The sequence below is a fragment of the Camellia sinensis genome, chromosome 2 (assembly GCF_055761805.1).
Source record: "Camellia sinensis isolate YWXY chromosome 2, ASM5576180v1, whole genome shotgun sequence".
In the NCBI taxonomy this organism is placed as follows: Eukaryota; Viridiplantae; Streptophyta; class Magnoliopsida; order Ericales; family Theaceae; genus Camellia; species Camellia sinensis.
Genome location: NC_138962.1, coordinates 53,870,435 through 53,889,463, shown reverse-complemented (window position 1 = coordinate 53,889,463; position 19,029 = coordinate 53,870,435). Strand labels below are relative to the sequence as shown.

Genomic DNA, 19,029 nt, shown 5'->3' with positions numbered 1-19,029 from the left:
ACTGAAATTAAGTTTTTTTGTGTGTAGAATAAAGATGTAATTTATGTAGCTAAGATTTTATTTATTCTGGTTTTCAGTTGCATTTTGATATCGATATGAAACCTGAGAATGATTGTGATTGGAGGCCAAAACAGGAAATGACATTTGATTCTGAACAATGTGCGTATCATTTTTATAATACATATGGCGGAAGAATGGGGTTTAACATAAGAAGGGATTATTTTAGAAAGGACAAGTTCATTAATCAACTTATTTGTAGACTTTTGGTTTGCAACAATGAGGGATTTCGAAAGGTTGACAAACGAGACCATTGTCAAAAAATCCTAGAGCTGAAACTAGAACTGATTGTGAGGCTCGACTTTATATTAAATTAGATGAGGGTACTGGGAAATTTGTTGTGACTAATTTTAAATAAAAATACAACCATGATCTTGTATCACCCGAGTGTGCCCACATGTTGCCGTCACAAAGAAAGATATCGACTACCCAAGCAATTCAGTTAGATTTGGCGGCACAATCTGGTCTTCGTTTAGGCCAATCTTTTGAACTCATGGGTAGGGAAGCTGGTGGAAGGCAATGTCTTGGGTTTACGAAATTAGATTCGAAAAATTATTTGAGAACCAAAAGACAACAAAGTTTAGCATATGGGGAAGTAGGCAATGTGTTGCAATACTTTAAAGAAAAATCTTTGCAGAATCCTTCATTCTTTTATGTTTTTCAATTAGATAATGAGGAGCAAATAACCAATATGTTTTGGGCCGATGCACAAATGATCATGGATTATGCCCAATTTGGTGATGTTATCACATTTGATACGACTTACAAGTTAAACAAAGAACATAGACCATTTGCATCTTTTGTGGGATTCAACCATCATAGGGAAACAGTTATATTTGGTGCAGCATTGTTGTCTGATGAGACCGCCGAATCGTTTGTATGGTTGTTTGAAAATTTTCTAGAGGCTATGTCAAGAAAGACACCAAAAACTTTGTTCACCGATCAAGATGCTGCAATGGCTAAAGCCATACCCATCGTTATGCCTGACACAAGTCACCAATTGTGTACTTGGCATTTGATGCAAAATGCATTAAAACATGTTAACTGTTTGTTCCAAGATAAGGGGGTGAAGGGTGTATTAAATAAATTCTTCTTTCACATTGAAGATGCAAATCAATGGAAGTTAGAGTGGGCGGAAATGCTTGATAAATATGATGCGCATGAAAACCATTGGTTGAAATTGACTTTTGCGGTGAAACAAAAATGGGGCTGGCCTTACGTTAGATCAATATAGGCTGCGGGAATGAGTACCACACAACTGAGTGAATCTTTTAATGCTTTTTTGAAGGATTACATTCGTTCTGATTTCAACTTAAATGAATTCTCCAAGCATTTCGAAATGGTACTTTACGAGAAGTGATACAAGGAGTTAGAAGAAGGATATGCTTTGTGCCAAAGGTTGCCAAAGGTGAAAGCAACGATAAGAATGTTAATTCAAATGGGTAACGTCTACACAAAAAAAATCTTTGAAGAATTTCAAAATGAGTACTTCCAATCCATTGAATCGGACATAGAAGCAATTGAATATGGCAAGGCTAGTACCATTTACACAGTTGTTGATGTTGGTAACAAACATGCAAGGAAAGTGAAGATGGAGAGGGATGGCTCTTTGGGTTGTAATTGTAAAAAGTTTGAAAGGGAAGGAATCTTGTGTTGTCACTCATTGAAGGTTATTAGAGACATATTGAAAATGAAAGAGGTTCCTCCACAATACATTCTAAAGAGGTGGACCAAACAAACAAGATCCAAAACTGTGCAGGACATTAAGGGGAATGACATTGAAGTAGATGTGAAATTCCAACAATCCTCGCGGTATAAGACATTGATGACCGCATTTAGAGCAGTAGCAAGTAGGTAATGATGATGACACCCAAAGCTTTGAAGTGGATTGCGAAGATATGAATCATGTTGTGCAACCAAAAGGATTGAAGAAAAAGGTTGCAGCTAGTAAGGGCAAAATGAGGGTCAAAGGTGGATTCGAAGCGGCGTTAGTAGCGAACTCCAAAAAAAAATCCCGTGCTAACAGCTTGGCTTCGTCACAATCTATTGCAAGTTCAACAGTTGCACCTTCTCCATTATCTGTTGGAGGAGATATATATGTTCATCAACATGTTCCTCCTCTTCAACCTCTTTCTCCCCTTCATCCTCTTCCTCCATCTTTGCCCATGGGTGGTATTTATATTCCTCCACCATTGATGTATCCCACATATCATGTAAGTCTTACTTTAACATTTTATTTTTTGTGTCGATATAATATGTGACTCAAACCATGACTGAAACCATAATTGCAAAGCCTAATATATGACATTGTTGTAGGCGAACAATTTGCAGGAGATATATGTGGTGCAAGGTTATTTGCCAACTTCAATGCCTCAACGGCATTCTGCTCAACCAACATTCCAGTCACTACTACAAGGTTCATGTGGATATGACATTGGGTTTCGATATTCTCAAGAATCAACTACTCCAATGTGTAGTCAGGTTCGTCCTTGATGTATTTTTAGTTTATACTTGCTGAAAATTCTGTGATATCATGTCATGACCCGAACCCGCCCCCGTGGGTTAAGGACATAACCGACCAGTAATCATGAGATTACCCACGGCCTCAAACCAAACCAAACGTATTTTAACAGAGTTAACGGGGGCCAAACGAAAACAATTTAAAACTTTGCCCATAGAGTTGTGCTTACATGGCACATCATAACAAACCATACATATGTACATTAATAACTCACAATAGAAGTACAGTACCATAAAGTTTTGTACAGACAGGATCTTCCAAAACTAAGTCAACCCATGAAAACTATATATAAACATGTTCAAAGGCTTCGCCAACATGACAACATAAAACAAAATGACAAAAAGGCGAAGACAAGTCTCGTGCGTGAGACACAAGGGCTGACTCTTCAAAACCTTTGTTGTTCCGCACAGACATCACTAAGGCTGGGTCTGGACTTCTCTTGGCTCACCTATAAACACATGAATAAGCGTGAGCGATAGCCCAGTGAATAATATCAAATACAGAAGTTATACAAACGATATGTAGAACAACATGCTTCAAACGGCCTTGGGCCCAATTCATATTTCTATTTAACATACATATACATAATTTAGGTCAAGTAACTGTAGTTCCAAACATACTGGTCTTTGGCCCATTCAAACTTTCATGTCAAAATGGCCTTTGGCCCATTCATTCATGTCAAACTGGCCTCTAGCCTATTCATTCATGTCAAAATGGCCTCTGGCCTATCCATTCATGTCAAAATGGCCTCTGGCCCATCCATTCATATCAAACTGGCTTCTGGCCCATCCATTCATGTCGAAATGGCCTCTAGCCCATCCATTCATGTCAAAATGGCCTCTGGCCCATTCATTCATGTCAAACTGGCCTCTGGCCCATCCATTCATATCGAAATGGCCTCTGACCCATTCATTTATGTCAAAATGGCCTCTGGCCCATTCAGTTATTCATAAAACACATTTGTCCATAATTCAAACTAGCACTTATAAGGCTTATAAAGAAATACGCAATTGGACAATTGACAAGTTTCAAAATGTCGATATTACTCATAGTGACCGGTTGGTTGGTTTGCCCTGGAGCTCGACCCTACACATTCCATGAACACAAAAGGGTCACAAACAATTCAATCCGTTCTTAAATCCACATATTCCTCTTTAGGCTTCATTCTTATCTCTTTAACTCATTTATAATACTCGATGTATGCCTAAGAGTGCTTGCAAGCGAAAGAGAACGGAAAACCGAACACAGAATGCATTTTCAAAATTTCAAAAAATAGGGTCCCCGCTCGAGCGGACCCTTGAGGCCTGCAAAAGTGTTGGATATGTCAAATTTACGCTCGATCGCGAACTCTGGCGCTTGAGCGAAAGGCCTCTCTACATGGCTCCCCGCTCGAGCGGGAATCAAAATTCTGGAAAATTCAGAACATGTTCTTGAGCTTCAATTCGACATTCAAAGGTTCCAGAAGCATGATTTTAGCTCAAAGTTCACATATACATATTCTAACATGGTATAAACACCAAATTACAACACAATGAAGCTCAATTTCACAATTTAATCACATGCATGTCTCAAATTAACTCAAACTCATCACCAATACACTAGATTCAAACATGCAAGACTCAAACTCCCATGATTTGCACTTGCATGTGAAATATACACAATATCTTCAACATAATTGGTGAAGAGATGATCAAATACATGGTCATTAATCAAAACTCAACATGGATTACATACTTTATGCTCAAACATGAAAATTTATGGCAATTTCTTACATGCATGTGTTCTAAGACTTCAAATTCAACAAATACAACTCAATTTCCTTATAATCAAACTAATTCATGTTCTTGACTATTAATCAAACTTGAATTCACAATTTACAACATTAAACTCATGAATTCACTTACCTAGAGGATCAATTCTTCCAATCTATGGTCAAATCTAGAGTTGGCCTCCAATTTTTCACAAACTTAAGCCAAACACAATTCTTCTTCTCTCACCCTCTCTAGTCGACCCTCTCTCTACTCTTAGAGTCAAAAATCAGCCAAAATAAACTAAAGAGGGAATTTGAGTGAAAGTGGCCCACTAAAAGCTCTTTTAATCAAAATTCTTAATATTAAAATAATTGAGCACCAATTTACTAATTTAATCAATTTAATCTGATCCGAATCAATTTTTCAATTAAACTTCACCGTAGGCTCTAAAAATTACGCTAATCACAATAGCGTAATCGATTTCGGGTTTCGTGGGCAATAAGGCTTTCAATTTAATTTCCAAAGCAGATAATCAAACAAATATTCCTACGGTGAACAGATAGAAATTCAAAACCACATATTTTCACATAATAGCACACAAAATCATATCAAACACATAATCATACTCATATTAAGGACCAATTAACATATTACGGAACAGGCATATCACATATCATGTATTTACTTGCTAAAAATTCTATCTTTTGTTTTAGGCTATGGACAACCAGAAACAGAAGCAAACTGATGCTGAAATTGGGCTGGAAAGTGAAGTCATGGCCTCTGAAATTGTGAAGCAAACTGCATATGAAAAATGATGTAGAGGAATGTGTGTTCAAATGTTAAATTATATGGACCAATGTGTTAAATTACATGGACCAATGTGTCAATTTTGATGGACCAATGTTTTAATTTAGATGTTAAACTTGTATTGGTTGATGTTCATTTACAGTTGTTTTTCATTTATATGTTAAACCCAAGTGAGCTGGTTGTTGTTCATGTTCATTTAACTTGGTTGATGTTGGTTAATGTTCATTTAACTTGTATTGGTGTCCATGTTAGTTGCTTGATGTTCATGTTCAGGACCCTTGTGTTGGTTGATATGCTGGTTCTGGTTCTGATGTTGGTTGATGTTCATGTTCATTTAAATTGGTGTCCATGTTGGTTGCTTGATGTTCATGTTCAGATTCAGGAAACTAGTATTGAACATGCTGTATTTAACAAGATACTGGTATTGAAACGGTATTGAACATGCTGTATTTAACATGTTCAGATTCAGGAAACTGGTATTGAACATGTTGTATTGAACATGCTGGTTCTGATGTTGAACAGAACATAACAGATGCAAACTGGTATGCTGGTTCTAATGTCGAACATAACATAATAGATGTTGATGTTCATTTACAATGCTTCTGGTTTTGCTGGATTTTGCTGGACACATGGTTTTGTGGATGGACACATGGTAGCCTAGCAGCTTAACACCAAACAACCCAGCAGCATAGCAGCCTAGCAGCTTAACACCCAACAGCAAAACCAGAAGAATGGACTTCACAGCAACAGCATATCACATAGCATACAAGATTAACAGCAAAACCAACTCTGAACTAGCATCACACAGAACCCACAGAGCAGACCATGAAGATACACAAAGGCAAAGAACTCTGCCACCAGAACCCAAGCTGATATATTTGACCCACATAGCCACCTGCAATTTCATCCTTCCCCACAGGCCTCCTGACCACCAAAGTAACAGGCCCTCAACTTATCAGTTTGTAGCTCATAATTGAAGCATTCATGCTGACCTCATATATTATAGTTACACATATTAGAATTGAAGCATTCAAGCTGATTTCAACATTCCAAGTACATAAAGTTGCATCCATAACAGATAATGAAGTCGAAAAGTTACATAAAGTTACATGCATTCAAGCTGAAATTCATTCCATAACAAGTTCAAGTACATAAAACCCAAAATGATACAAACTTCCATTCAGTTTTCCAAAAATACAATAAAGTTAAAAAGTTACATCATAAAGTACAAAATGATAGAAAATACAATGAAGTACACCATCTTTTTGATATTATTTTTCATCCTTTGAAGCCTTCGACCATAGTCATTTTCCATGTAATGAAGCCTCAGCCTTACATCGTTCAAGTCTTCTATTGTTATACCAGCAGAAGCTGTACTGTTGGAACGGATTCTGGACGTAACGTCTTCATCATCTTCATCCACGAACTTGAAGTAATTGCAATGGTGAGTGGGAGTGTTACTCTGTAATGCATGCAAATAAGTTAGTTGAATAACACAAATATTTATGTGACTAATAAAGGAAGAAAATAGCTAGAATTACCAACTTACATATTTTGATAGGCAAACAAAGAACAAACACCTTTCATTTCCATTCTCATTGGTTCTTACAATATGTATGGCAGCGGTTCTTCCACAATTGCACATCCTCAGTTGTAATCTTATGTTGCTAATGTTAGAAGAAGAAACCATTTTTTAAATCTGCATACATGAGAAATTTTTTAAATGGCAGTTCTATAGAGGAGAGGGACAGAGTGTGAAGGGTAATGGAAGTTGTTCTAATGGAAGTTGGTGCTAATGGTGTTAATGGAAGTTGGTTCTAAATCTGCATACAGGGATGTGTGGTTAACTTGGTGCTAGTGGAAGTCCAAAGTTCAAACTAGTTTCAGATTATCACCCATATGTCTCATAGGAACAAGTGATTAACTTGGTGCAATTGTATGGACTATGGCTACTACATGTCTACCAACAAAAATCTTTGCACAGTTTCAATTTACTAAAGCTAATTTTTATACAAACATATTCAAGGTTGAAATAATAATCAATTAGACTAATTAGATAAAAGGCTGATTTTGACTAAAGTTAAAACTAAATTTTAATATTCAAGGCCGATTTTTACCATGTCTAATAATAACCATGTTTAATATTCAAGGCTGATTTTAATATTGAAGGTTGAAATAATAACCATGTCTAATATTGAAGACATTGTTCAAAGCAAGTAGAGCAAAGTCTGCTGAAACTAAAGACAATGTCTTCATTGTCCAAAACAATGTCTTTTACTTAAATGTCTTGTTCAAAGTCTGCTGAAACTGAAGACAATGTCTTGTTCAAAGCAACCATTGCTCAAACTGCTGAAACTGAAGACATTGTTTTGGACTTAAATGTATAGAATTCATTGCTTAGAAAAAATTCATCAGTCATAGATGAACAAAGCATTATGTGAATGTATAGCTATGAATTAAGCATAGATGAACAAGCATTACCAAATATTGAGACTCTGTGCTTTGGAAACAAAGCATAATCTGATGATTGTAATCATCAGTCATAGATGTAACTTGAAATTACAGTCATAGATGAACAAAGCATTTTGAAATCATCAATCATAGATGAACAAAGCATAGTCTCAAAGCTATGAAATTACAAGATGACCATTTATTAGCATTCTCTTAAACAATCATCAGTCATAGATGAACAAAGCATAGAGTCTCAAAATGCTTAAAAAAAATCATTACCAAATCATCCTCTTCCTAAATTTTTTCAGACGTTTAAAGCCCTGAATTTTTAGCCGTTGGAATAGAATTTGAAAGCTCTAATTTTGCAATTCTAAAAGCCCTAATTTTTCAAAACCCAAATCCCTAATTCTGAAATTCCTAATTTTTTTGAAAGCCTTAATCCACCATAATTTTTCAAAACCCAATTCCCTAATTTTTGTAAAAGCCCTAATTTTGAAATTCTAAAAGCCCTAATTTCGAAATTCTAAAAGCCCTAACTTGTCAATCTCAATTCCAAACCCAAATCTCAATCTTACAATTCTTGACAAAATAATTTCAAACGTTCGAAGACCAACCTGGTTCGTCAACAATTTCTTTGCTCAGCCGATGGTGCTCAACCGATGGTGGTCGTCGAGCTGGTTCACGAAGCGTAAGCGGTGGAGCTATGGTCGTCGCGGGGTTACGAGTGGGTTCGCCGTCTGGGTCGCCGTCGAGATTGGTCGGCGGTTCGCCGGTGAGGGTGGGTTCAGTGGACGAGCGGTTGAGTGAAACTGAGATCATATGTGAATGTATAGCCTTTAAGAGGTGTGTTTTTGTTTTGGGCGGGAGATCCACAAAAATTTCATTTTTTTTTTTTTTTTTTTAATCTCAGCCATTGGATGTCCAACGGCTCATCTGAGCCATTGCAAGTAGGGAATGGAGGAGGGGCCTCAAGGAGAGGATCCGAACTCGTAAATTTAGCTTAGCCCGACTCATCTGAGACCGGGTTGGCTCACTGTAGGATCATGCGGGTTCTCGTTAAAATTTGGATCGGCTTGGGCTACGTAAAAAATCTAGACTCAGGTCTAAACCCATTTAAAATAGGACTGCAGGTGCCTTTATTTATTTATTTAATATATTTAAATAATTGATAAATATATATGTAGATTATTTATAAGAGTTAAAAACAATAGAAAAATTATAATATAATATTTTAATTATGATTATGAGATGCGTGGTTATGTTTTATGTGATATTTAGTTATGATTTATTTTTCTTAGTTATGACTAAAAAAATATAAACTTATTATATATATATATATATATATTTTAATTATAAGGTGCGTATATAGCCTTTCACAAAAAAAAAATAAAACGAAATGAGTAATTTTATGTATATGAAAATAAAATAAAATATTACAATCATTAAATTAAATAGATAATATTTAATGAATATTTTTTATTTCAAAATGAAATAAAAATTTACAAAAAAAATAAAATAAAATTGGGCCAATCGGGTCGGGTCGCGGGCCAAACTCATAGAACGAGTTTCAAAATAGACAGCCGCACCAGGCCCCTAGTGGGCTGCAGGTCGGTGGGCCAGATTTACACCCTATATGAAAGGTGTTAGAGCATCCGTATCAGCTTCAACAAATTTTGAGTCAAATTATAATCCAAAATTCACTTTTGTTATTTTAGTTATTCACCTTTTTAATACTCACTGCATCAAACTCTCTATTCTAACTCAATTTTATTAAAATATTAATTTCTTATTGTATTTGTCATTCTTTATTTTTTTTTAATTAAATTGATGAGGCGTTATCCAAACAATTCTTAAAAAATACAAAAAAAAAACTAATTTTTGACATTTTTTCTTTTTCTGCTACAGGTACTCACAGGACATCCGGTAGGATATCCGGGGGGACATTCAAGTAGACGACCGTTTTAAAGATTTTGGCCCAATTTTACTCTAGAAAATATAATAAAAAATCATGTAGCTAATGTTGAGGCACTGTAGCCAATCTAACAAAAATTTAATTTACAAAAAATTTGTTGAACCTGATGGAAGAACAATTTTGTAATTTACTAGCTATATTTTACCTTTTTATAATTTTGACTATATGCTCTTAACCATGCTCTGTACCATGCACAATAAAGTTAGGATAGATTTTACACTTCAGATAGCAAGAACATCAAATTTATTGGGGGATTTTGATTTAGGTAAAATTATATTCCTAAAATGAAATGTTTATTATGAAATGAATGTGGTTTAAATTTAAATTCTTGTAACGGGTAAAAATATTGTTACATTTGCAATTTTATTCGACAGCAAGAATAGAAAGGTCAAGTTAGTATTTGGTTATACACATTACAACTGATGATAGAGGTGTCTAAAATGAACCCAAAAACTGAAAGTGGCTATTTTGTTTAAAATAGGACATAAAAAAACACTTGCTTGAAATTCATGATAGCGACCAGATAAGTTAATCATTTGCAAAGTTCATACTGAAAAATTAATTTTAGAATTATGATTTTTGAGTGTGGAGTTATATTTTGAGTTTTAAATTTTTGAATCATGATTTGAAAAGAGAAAATTTGTTTAGTTATGAGTTTTGAAAATAGTTTTGGGATGATTTATAAAATTTTTTTAAGTTTTTATTTTGATTCAATGATATATAGGATGTGAGAGGAGAGAGGAGAGAGGAGAGGTGAGAAAGAAAAAGTGATTAATTGATTGAATAATAATAAATAAGTAAATAAAAAGAGAAGAAAGAAGTTTTGAAAGTAATTTTGAGTTATATTTTAAAAATATGTTTAGTTAATATGCCTCATCCAAATCATGGTTTAAAAACAGAATTGAATTTTGAAAAATAAACCAAACAATACCTAAATTTTTATGGTTTTCACCAATATCTCAATTGCAAGAGAACAAAAACAATAAATCAAATTGAATTCCTAAATTTGAAATTACATTTATGTCAATAAAGTTTTGTTTTTATGTGCATGTGAAATTATATTTATAGTGGACAATGATTAAGCTTTGAAGGAGATAGGAAAGGAAGCACAAAAAAATTGTGATACCAAAACAACAATAATAAAATTACCCCGCATATAACTCATGATGGAAGATCAGAATGAAATGAACATGATCGGTCGATATGTTCACTTGAATAATAACATGAATTAACTTGCTTAAACCTATTAATACTTAGGGAATGAAAAATTGACTCTAAAATACACTACACTAGGATTTGAATTCCAAAGGACACCTAAATTTTGTAAGTATTCCAAAGGACACCTAAATTTTGTAAGTAGGAAAGACCTAGACCCTCGGGCGGGTTCAGTCGGGTTGGGAGGTTATCTAAGTCCAGCCCAAATTGTACTGAGATCTGTCTAAGCCCGCCCAAGTTCGAATTGTAATCTGAGGTTGTCTGTCCAAGCCCAATCTGAGTTAAACCCACATTGCCCAAATTATAAATGAATTTCAATTTTTTTTTTGTTTTTTTATTTTGCAGCTACATTATTAAATTATTAAAATTTGACTCTATTTACAATTTTTTCTTTTATTATAGAAAATCATTAATACCATCAAAACAAATAATTTATATAATGTAAGAGAAATGCCACTATAGTAGTTCTTACAATTTATGAATGAAAATAAAAAGAAAAAAAGTAAGATTTTATGTTATTTATACATATAATATATATTCAATATGATTTAATAATATAAATTACTTTAATATCATGTAATGGCTAATAATTTATATGTATATTTAGTATTTTTATATATTTATATATCTATAATTCGGGCTATCGATTGCTCGGATTGTTTGACGTCTTTACCTAAACCTGTCCAAATTTAATTTGGATTTCTAATTTTTTGCCCAAGCCCATACCAAATTTAAAAATATTTTATCTAAGCCTTAAAAAAATTCAAGCTGAGCTCGGGTTGATCCCACCTAAATTGCACTCCTACCTAGACCTAGTCCTTATGTGATCCGCCACACGTGCATACTACAACAAAACCCAAATTGGGCTAGTTTTGGCAGGTGTGGGCCAAGTCATTTAAAGTAAATTAATTTTTTATTTAAATAATATTTTCTTTGAGTTAAAATTGAAATGAAACATTTTAACATGAAGTGAAAAAAAATGTCAATACAATACATATATATATTGTACGGGGAAGAAATAATTCTCCTCGTATAATCCTGTTGACCAAGTCCACGCTCCTCCGTACGACGTCGCTTTGTCACCTGAAAACACAAACGTGAGCTAGCCGGCGGGTGTGTGCCGGAAACCTCTCCGATGCCTAAGTCAGAAAACTTGACAAATAGACAAAGCTCTAAGTTCTCAGAAAGATTGTGTTCAATTACCCCCTCCAAGGTGATGCTTGTGAGCTTTTATAAGTTTCCCGTGGCACAATCCTAGTAGGACTTGCACTTCTCCATGCAGAGTCCTCCTAGGATTCATTCTCCTAAGGATAATGCTTATCCTTTTACACCCTCCCCACTGCTTAAACCAAGTGGGATGGTTTTCTTCATGGCCGAACTATAACATGACCGAAATAACACTGGCTCTGCTGAGCCACATAGAAGGCCGAACTATCCTTAGCTCGGTCTTCTCCTCTAACTCATTACTTCGGCTGCCCTTGTTCAACCTTGGTATGCTTAGGTCAACCTTCCCAGTAACAAGTTCTGACCGACCTAACCATAGTATGTGACGACCGGACTAATCCCGAAACCAGCCTTCCCTGTACATATCGCGACTGGACTAATTCTGAGACCGGCCTAACTCCAAGTTGCCTCCGACCGGAGTAGCTTTATCCTTCCTTAGGCCGAAGTAACTATTTCTTCTCTGAGCCGGAGTAATCTCACCTCTATGGGCCGAAGTTACACTACGGCTTTTTATCGATTCCTTCACACTTTGGGCCGCAGGGCCCAACTCACAGCTCGGCCCAATTCTTTCCCAAAAATTACCCTCTCAATTGCCCCTTAATTCCATCTGCATAGCATGATTGGGATTACCTGTCCAACAGCCGAGCTGGTGTCGTTTCGAAGCTTTTCCGGCCGAACTAAAAACTCTTGAGCTTTCAAGCCGAGCTAATTTTACTCCGGGCCCCGTCTTGTCCGGTCAAAAACGTCTCTTCAATCATAGCGTCTGTAACGCTTCCCATTCCAGTGACACGTGGCAGGTTCTGATAAGCCGTGGCCAACTGTTACGCCGTCCTGCAGAAATTTCGTATAATTCCCGCCTCTTTTTGCCGCCTTTTTTCTCTCTCACTTTTCACAAAACAGCCTTTCTCTTTCTTGAATTACTTCACCTTCTATTCTTCACTTTCTCTTCTCCCTTGCTTCCTGAGTCTTTGAGTTTGCTGTGTTCGTGCCTCCATTGCTGCCACCGCCTCCATCTCTAGCTTCTCTCTTATACAGGTAAGCAAGCCTATCCTTCTTGCTTTCTTTGTTTTCGTACTTTGCTTTCCATGCTCTGTATGTTTTTTACAAACAGTTTGTCCATTTCTGATTCGCTTTTGTACTTTTATGGAGAAACCATTAGAACTCTATGTATATGTCATATACCCTAGAGAAAAAATTTCGATTTTGATCCAGAATCACGTCCCGACCGAACTTGGATACTGTTTGTGTCATGTATGTGAATAGATTCAGAACATAACCGAACTAGAACTACATATCAGTAGTTTCTTCTGACCCACTCCAGCCAAGATAAGATCACCGAACAAGCTTGCTCCTACCGAACTAGGTACTTCGGTCTATAACCGAGCTAAGATTTTGGGGCCAAGCCGGCTTTCTTAGTTCTTAAACCGAACTCAGAAAGCCGCCCCTAAGAGCTCAACCGAAGTAATTTTCCTCATACTGTAACCGTTTTAGGCCTTGGGACTAGACCAGCTTTCTTAGTTTTTTAGACCGAACTCAGAAAGCTGCCCCTAGACGTTAAACCGGTCTAATGTGCTCAAAACCGAGCTAACAAACATTCTGAAGAGCCGAGGTAGAACCAGCCCACTAAGCCGAAGTAGGATTTGTATATCTTGCTTATAATTTGTAGCGCGGTCCAATCGATCTGTGCTTAACCCCTTTGTTTTCTACCTTGCAGACTTAGGTTGCCCAGGCACTCCTGCGTGTGCTCAACCAAGCTACTGAGCCAAATTTTTGTACCGAAATAATTTATTCGTAATTTATACAACAAATGGGTAAGTATAGATATTTAGTCGAAACCCCTGGTGGCATGGCCGAATTTAGGCAGGACTACCAGATTCCTGATGATGTCCAACTGGTATTGGCCAAGAAAGATGCTACTCCCTGGGACAATGAAGGCTTCGTCCCTTTTACCCTTCAATCCATAATAGAAACCGGACTACGGTTTCCTGTCCAACCGCTAATCTGCGAATTTCTTAGACAGACTAGGTTGTGCCCCACCCAACTGTCTACCAATACATATCGTATCATAATGGGAATAGCCGCATTAAACCATCAAACCGGACTAAATCTTGGCCTAGCCGAAATATTCCATCAGTATTCCATCGGTTCAAAGAATGCTGGGTGGGTATATTACCTTAGAATTCGCCGCCGCCGAGAGAAGATAATTAAGCACACTCCGGACAAAGATCTTAACGATGATGATTTCTTTTGGGTCTCTGGGAACTTTGAGGATTTTCAAGCTCAAATTCCTGGCCGACCTATAAATTGGAAAATGGGAGAGCCTGGTAATTTTACTTCGGTCTTCAGCTTTGTGTGTTATCTCGGTTATTTAGTCTACTAGCCGAACTAACACTTCTCTTTTTTGCAGATTTCGCCCATCTCCATTCCTTGTATAGCTATCCTAACCTCGGCGTTTTGCGAGCCGCATTTCGGGTTAAAGAAAGAGGTTGGGCCAAGCTTTTAAATTTCGAACCGACCTATCGTTACAGCGGTCGACGGAAAGCAAAGGTAACCGATTTTCTTCTCGAGGAAGCACCGGAGCCGGACCCAACTTTGCCCGAGATAAGACTTGTTCCATTAACCGCTGAGGAAGAAATGGCAAAGAAGAGCAGAGTCAGGGCCCTTCTAACTTCAACAACTAGAGCCGAAGTAACACCAACTACTGAGGTGCAGCCTGCCGTCGTGGCCCTTCCTTCACAACGGCCTTCTTCATCTCGCCCTTCAAAACGCGCCCGATCTACGTCAGCCGAACAACAACTAGTTGATGAAGTCGAAACCGTCCCCCAAAGTCCTCATCCTGCGTCTCAACCAGACCAAACGGACCGAGCTCGATCTCCGAAGTGGGCTCCGCCTTTGATCTTCAATGACCGAAACATCAAAGCCACTGACTCGGTCGTGGCTGAAAAAGACCATCAACTGGCCTTTAATCTGGCCAAAAGTGTGTGCCTCCCCAAGGACATGGAGCACCACTTGAAGCAACTGAACACCGAAATGAAATCAATTCGGTCTGCTTCCAAGTCCATGATCTTGGTAAGTAGCTCTGTCTGTCTTTTCCTGTCTAAATTTTTCCTAACTTTTACTTCGGCTGAGATGAGATTTTTGTTTGGCCAGGCCTTGCAAAAGAACAATGTCACTTATAGGAAAGTCCAAGAACTCCGCAAAACCACAAGGCAGGCGATGGCGGAAGCCGAAGCAAAGTCGGCCGAACTACTACAAGCCGAAAAGAGAATGGCCGAGCTAGAAGCGGAGAACGGCCGTCTTGCCGATCTAGTTAATTCGGCGGAAGCGGAGAAGCAGAAAGCTGCCATCGTTATGAAGGACAAGTATTTGCGGGAGTTGTTGAAGCTTGAGAAGAGGAAGGACGCCGAAATAAGCGAACTAAAAGAGAACATGGAGGCGGTCGACAAGGGGGGGTACAAGCGAGGTTTCAAGGAGGCAGAAGTGGCCTACGTCAAGCAATGCGATGCCGCCAAGGAGCTCTTCTTCAAGTGCGGCTGGAGGGCGGCTGTGGAGAAGCTCGGTTATGATCAACAGACCGAGGTCTTCAACCCTCCAGAGTACTTTATACCGAAGTCCCTTGCGGGGTTTGCGGATGCCATGCAGCAGCAATTCCTTGAGGGTTCAGATACTGACGAAGATTCTGCTTCTGAGGATACTCCGGTTGAAAACGTGGATCAGATAGATCGGCCGGAGTCTAGAGTTGAAGATCTGACTATTGAACAGCCAAATGAAACTGTGGCTCCGGTCGATGCCACTATTGTGACTGAAGGAGTCCTGCCGCCAGAGACCGGTCTTCCAGCTGACACTGATGCGGCCTTTGATGCCAAGATAGATGAACTTTTCTCTTAAATTTGTACTCTTTTCTCTGTAACCGAACTAAGCCCCCTTGTAATGACTTCTTTTTGAATGAAAATTTTACTGCAACTCTTATTCTGGTTGTGATATGTATACTTGTAGTTTATAATGCCTTCACCTACTTTTGTTTCGGTTTTAGGTGGTTTCAACTATACTTGCCAGCCAACCACTCCTTAACCGAAATAATTACTTCGGCTGAGGAGTACACAGTGTTGGTTCATTTCAGCCAACCACTCTTCAGCGATACACTTACTTCGGCTGAAGAGAAACAAGTGTTGGTTTATTCCAGCCAACCACACTTCAGCCATACACTTACTTCGGCTGAAGAGTAACAAGAGTTGGTTTATTCCAGCCAACCACTCTTCAGCCTTGCACTTGCTTCGGCTGAAGAGTAACAAGAGTTGGTTTATTCCAGCCAACCACTCTTCAGCCATACACTTACTTCGGCTGAAGAGTAACAAGTGTTGGTTTAATCCAGCCAACCACTCTTCAGCCATACCCTTACTTCGGCTGAAGAGTAACAAGTGTTGGTTTAATCCAGCCAACCACTCTTCAGCCATACACTTACTTCGGCTGAAGAGTAACAAGTGTTGGTTTAATCCAGCCAACCATTCTTCAGCCATACCCTTACTTCGGCTGAAGAGTAACAAGTGTTGGTTTAATCCAGCCAACTATTGAAGTTAGTTTTTCCAGCTAACTTATAGTATTTGGTTATTCCGACCAAATGTCCTGCAGCTTGGATCCTTATCCTGTGCTTAGGAAGGATGTTGGTTTAATCCAGCCAACCCCCGAGTTCGTTTTTCCAGCTAACTATAGAATGCTTGTAATAAACATAGTTTCTAAAACTAACTTTTACAAAGAATATTTTGTGCTAAAAAGATTTGCTCATTTTATTGAAGGAAAGAAAAAATTACATATGTTCAAAAAGAGAAAAGCTAAAAGTAAAATAACTTGAGATTGGCCGTATTCCATGGCCTAGGGATTGCCTTGCCATCCTTGTCTTCTAGGTGGTATGCCCCTTTGCCGGCTAACCCAACCACCTTATAGGGACCTTCCCAATTGGGGCCTAACTTGCCGTCTCCTGGGACCAAGGTGTTTCCCATTACTTTGCGCAGTACCCAATCGCCAATTTTGAATTGTCTTGGATGAACCTTTTTGCTGTATTTTTTGATTAACTCTCGTTGGTATGCGGCGATGTGGACCAACGCTCTTTCTCTTCTTTCTTCTGCAAGGTTGAGTTCTAAGGCTATGGCTTCTCCATTTAAGTCTGGATCAAAATTTTCGCTTCGAATTGTGGGGAGGCCAACTTCTAGTGGGATCACCGCTTCCATTCCATATGCTAAGGAGAATGGTGTTTCTCCTGTTGATCGCCGAGGTGTGGTGCGGTAGGCCCATAAAACATGAGGAAGTTCATCCGCCCACTTGCCTTTTGCTTTCTCTAGCCTTTTCTTTAGTCCATCCAAGACGACTTTATTTGATGCTTCAGCCTGCCCATTTGCTTGAGGATACGCCGGTGTGGAATTGTAGAACTCTATCTTGTATTCTTCACAAAAGCTTCTGAAGATTCTGCCGTCGAACTGAGTTCCATTGTCTGAGATTAGTGCTTTTGGTATGCCAAACCGAGTGATAATATTTTGCCAAACGAACTTCTTCACATCTTTTTCTTTGATTGATGCCAATGCTTCTGCTTCCACCCATTTTGTGAAGTAGTCTGTTGCTGCGAGAAAGAATTTTCTGCCTCCGGATGCTGTTGGAAGTGGTCCTACTATGTCTAAGCCCCACATTGCGAAAGGCCATGGGCTAGTTAAAGGTAGGAGTTCTCTTGCTGGTTGATGTATTTGGTGCGCGAATTTCTGGCATTTTTCACACTTCTTTACATATTTCTCTGAGTCTGCTTACATATATGGCCACCAATATCCTTGCGAAATAGCCCTATAAGCGAGCGACCTTCCCCCTTGGTGACTTCCACATACCCCTTCATGTATTTCGAACAGGAATGCTTCTACCTTGCTGGGATGAACGCACTTGAGGTAAGGCCCAGAGAATGACTTCTTATATAATGCCAAAGATGGAGATAGCCAAAATCGTTGTGACTTTGCCCTTATTCTGTTGGCTTCTTTTTTCTCTTCTGGTAGGATGCCGTCTTTCAAGAACAAGATGATGGGATCCATCCAAGAAGGGCCTAATTCTGCGCAACATACTTCTTCTGCTTCGGGGTCTTCTATGCTTGGTTTTGGTAAGAAGTCGATGAGTAATGGATGAGGGATTGATGTATCTGCCATTGAGGCAAGGCCTGCTAGCTCGTCCGCTCGGCTGTTTTCCTCCCTGCCAATTTGTTCTATCCTTACCACATCAAACTTCTTGATTTCCGTTCTGACTAGCTCTTGGTACTTGGCCATTCTGTCATCCTTTGCTTCGTATTCGCCAAAAATTTGGTTTACCACTAGCAGTGAGTCACTGTATACCATTAGTTCGGTTGCTTTCATGAAGTGTGCCGACTTGAGTCCTGCGAGAAGCGCCTCATATTCTGCTTCGTTGTTGGATGCTGGGAAGCCAAGGTTGATTGCTTGCTCTATAACCAGGCCGTCTGGAGAGATGAGGACTATGCCAAGCCCTGCACCATGTCGGTTGGATGCTCCATCCACAAAGAGCTTCCACATCTCCCCAACGAATAGTTTCCAGCAGGTGGAAGGGTCAGACGATGCCGTGGGGTCAAGGATGGTGATTTCTTCAAAGTCCATATTGGCTGTCTGCCCTTCGTCCTCTGTTTGAACTGCTGGTGAGCCTTTGTTTGGCTCCTCCTTGTCGTCCTTAATGTGGTCTGCCTTTGTGCTTGATGGACTACCTTCCACTAGGGGTTGTGCTATTCCGGCGTCAACTTCCGTCCCTAGTTCGGTTGAGTCAGTCAGGTCGACTGGGCAGATATGATGACTTCCAGGAGTAAACTCTGCGACGAAGTCTGCCAAAGTTTGAGCTTTTATTGCGGTCTTTGGCTGGAACTTGATATCGAATTGTCCCAACTCTACTGCCCATTTCAAAATTCGCCCACTGAAGTTCGCCCTTTCAAACAGAGCTTTTAATGGAAAGGCCGTGAGGACGACTATGGTGTGGGCATGAAAGTAGTGCGCCAATTTTCT

At 38.7% G+C, this 19,029-nt stretch overlaps 2 protein-coding genes across 2 annotated transcripts; both read left to right on the top strand.

Moving 5' to 3' along the window:
- The first annotated feature begins 454 nt into the window (after window positions 1–454).
- Window positions 455–1,417, top strand: LOC145813701 (protein FAR1-RELATED SEQUENCE 5-like). Its single transcript, XM_082909531.1, has 3 exons — window positions 455–1,061; window positions 1,164–1,249; window positions 1,346–1,417. The coding sequence occupies exons 1-3, from the start codon at window positions 455–457 to the stop codon at window positions 1,415–1,417; spliced, it is 765 nt and encodes a 254-aa protein (XP_082765657.1).
- Window positions 1,418–1,483: 66 nt separating this feature from the next.
- On the top strand, window positions 1,484–1,915 carry LOC145813697 (protein FAR1-RELATED SEQUENCE 1-like). The gene has a single exon (XM_082909525.1). The coding sequence runs from the start codon at window positions 1,484–1,486 to the stop codon at window positions 1,913–1,915; it is 432 nt and encodes a 143-aa protein (XP_082765651.1).
- The last annotated feature ends 17,114 nt before the right edge of the window (window positions 1,916–19,029 follow it).